The sequence below is a fragment of the Cynara cardunculus genome, unplaced genomic scaffold, assembly GCF_001531365.2.
Source record: "Cynara cardunculus var. scolymus isolate 2C unplaced genomic scaffold, CcrdV1 Un_Scaffold_4955, whole genome shotgun sequence".
Classification (NCBI taxonomy): domain Eukaryota; kingdom Viridiplantae; phylum Streptophyta; class Magnoliopsida; order Asterales; family Asteraceae; genus Cynara; species Cynara cardunculus.
In genome coordinates this window covers 7,301-10,407 of record NW_020202161.1, presented here as the reverse complement: position 1 = coordinate 10,407, position 3,107 = coordinate 7,301, and the positions used below count along the sequence as shown (strand labels likewise).

The following is a 3,107-nucleotide window of genomic DNA, read 5'->3' as shown; positions in this document are numbered from 1 at the left end:
CTACGACGACAAATAGAAACGTCGATTATTCCTCCACATTTCGATGGCACCTCCTTTTTGTGTTGGAGTCGGGAGCTCCTGAATGAGACTGAAATTCGTCTTTTCTTCTATATCTTCATCAAAAACAAGTCTAAAACCACATTCTTTTACCTCAACATCATCACCGTGTTCAAATGAAAAAGTAACAAAATTCTTTGCCTCATGCCATCCACTAGAAATCCAACTCTGAAAACAAAACCATATGATATTTGACTTAGAGATTTCAGTGGAAGGATATACAAATGGATAGTGGTCAACCAAAGAAGTCCCATCAAAGTTGTCCACATGATAGTTTGGTATATTGTTGTATTTGAAGTGATCATGAAAATACTTTTTCAGCGTCAAAACAACACAAAATCCAAATCCCCTCAACTTGTTGTAGCAGAAATTTGGAGGCAAATCATACTGGAAGTGATTTCCCATTCTTGTATCTGTAAACCATTGTGGAATTCTATTTCCATGATATTTTATATCCAAATGGTAAATGTCTTGTCCACCGAAGATTTCACGTATGTTACTCGGGAACTCCATAAATTGAAGAAAAGAAATTTGGTTTCTACAACTATGGGAGGTTATAGATGAGTTAAGATCAAGTGGAGGCTGACACATACAAACCGCGCTTTCAATACTAACATTCCTAAACGATTTTGGACAACCTTTAAAAAACATGGCAAAGGATGATTGAATATTAAAATCGCTAGGTGGATGTTGATACAAGGAGGTGCAATAAGGTGCGAAAAGAATATTAAGGTTAGGTGGAAGTTCTGGAAGCATTTCCAGCTTCTTGCAACCAAAAAGTTGAAGTTTATGAAGATGATAAAGTTGACTCAAACTTCCAGGTAAACTAGTAAAGTTGTTCCCATCCAAGTATAGATATTTTAGACATGATAAGCCTCCAATGCTATCAGGCACTTCCACTATATTGCAGTAGCAAAGCTTTAATTTTCGTAAGTAAAGCAAATGTGCCAATGAAGGCATTACCAGACTTTGGGGATGTTGCATCTTACTTGGGAACCATGAAGGTTGAGAAATTGACCCCCACCATCTAGACCGGATCCTCTTCTCATGTCGACCAAATTCCAATACTTGAAGGTTGTTTTGAGAGAATACAAAAGAAGGAATTTCCGTTATAGCGGTACCATCGATACAAATCTCTTTCAAAGTTTGGTTTGTCGCAAATAATTTAGGAAGCTTGTCCAGTTTTGAGCAACCCGAGAGATTCACAACTTCAAGAGAATCCATTTCGACTTTGCAAGGGAATCTCCAAAAACATTTGCAGTTTTTCATATTTAGAACAAGAAGCTTCTTGAGCATCCCAAGGGATGGGTGGACTTTAACCAAATTCACACAACCTTCAAGAATGAGTTCTTCGAGATTTGTGATCCTTGTGAAATTGGGGGTACTTGTTAGGTTACGACAATGCCTTAGCTTCATCATTTTCAGCCTTTCAAAACACTAAAATCAAGGACAAACAGGAAAACACTTAATTAGATCTCCAGCTATTAAAAACATAGGAGGAATGCATATACAAAGCAAAATAAGTACCTTAGGCGATGTCCAAAGATTTTTGATGTGGCTGTAAGACAAGTCGATGACAACAATGTTTTCTGGATAGAAATCTGAAGGGAAGCACTTGAAAGGGAATCCATGCCAATAAAGTAACCTTAACTTATTTGATAAAAATTTCAACTTCCCATCGTAATTTACCTCAGATTCCTTCCACAACTTCCAATCAGATGCATGTCGACGGTGTCTGAGTTCTTCATCACATATTTTTAGGATCCGCAAATTCTTCATTTGTGCAAAAGCTTTACCATCAATGTGAACCTTCAGACAATATTCATTAACCAGAAGGTGAAGGACTTCAACCGCTTCTGTTCCCTAGATCCAATTAAAAAGAATATGGAACATAAATTTAGATCGAAAAGAGTGATGTATACCAAAAATAATCATATGACACTTCTTACCTCATTTTCATTCAATACATCATAAACCTCTGATGAAATCCACAACCTGCTTCGCTTCCCAGGGGTGTTGGACTCTTCGCGTACAATTTCCCTTGCCATTTTTTGGATTAAGTCATGCATTTCAAGCAAATCATTGCGAGAAACGACAAGTAATGACTTGTCAACTAGAACTTTGATATTTGTATATGTGTGATAATTACAACCATCTAGTATAGTTGCTGCATCATCTTTATTTTCACCAATGAATGAAGATGCAATATCAAGGAAGATGTTTTTTTGTTGAGGGCTTAACGCATCGAAACTTAATCGAAGCACCCGTTGTATCTCTTCATTAGGATATACTTGGAGCCTGTCCAATTCGCTTTTCCACTCCTTCACAGTTTTTCCGTAAAGAAAAGATCCCAAGACCTTGAGAGCAAGGGGGTGACCTTTCACATACTGCACAACTTGCAAAGCAAGTTCTTTAAGGTCTTCAGTAGGATGTTCTTTATGAAAAGCATACAAACTAAACAGCTCAAGAGATTCAAAATCATCGAGAAACTCCATGTCATAGATGTCATCCACTTCATGAGACCTTAGCAATTGCTTGTCTTTACTAGTGAAAATAATCAAACTTCCTGGGGAAAACCAATCACATGAACCTGATAACGCTTCTAACTGATCACGATGATCTACATCATCTACAACAAGTAGGATCCGTCTAGATGCCATCCTCTGTTTCATTACCATAATTCCTTGACCAATGCTGGTTATCCTCACATCTGTTGTTTTCATGATGTCGTTGATAAGTTGCATTAGGACATGAGTTAGTCCATGTTGTTTTGTGGCTCCTTGGACATCATCCAAAAAGCTACATTTCTCAAAGTGGATATACATGAGGTTATAAATGGCTTTGGCAAGAGTGGTCTTTCCTATTCCACCAATACCACATATTCCAATCATGTTAACCTTGTTTGAGTGAACAAACCGTGACAAGTTCATTTTCTTTATACGGGCATCCACCCCTACAAGGTTCTGGCCGACATGCAAAGGTTCATGAGATAATGCTTTTAGGATTTCTTTGGAGATGCTATCAATGAATTTGGACTCAAACCTGTTGAC

The 3,107-nt window shown here is 37.6% G+C and overlaps 1 protein-coding gene across 1 annotated transcript; it reads right to left on the bottom strand.

Moving 5' to 3' along the window:
* LOC112504234 (disease resistance-like protein DSC1) lies at positions 1–2,948 on the bottom strand. The gene is made up of 3 exons (XM_025108168.1): positions 2,007–2,948; positions 1,585–1,920; positions 1–1,494 (listed from the first exon to the last, which is right to left on the bottom strand). The coding sequence occupies exons 1-3, from the start codon at positions 2,946–2,948 to the stop codon at positions 1–3; spliced, it is 2,772 nt and encodes a 923-aa protein (XP_024963936.1).
* Positions 2,949–3,107: the final 159 nt, after the last annotated feature.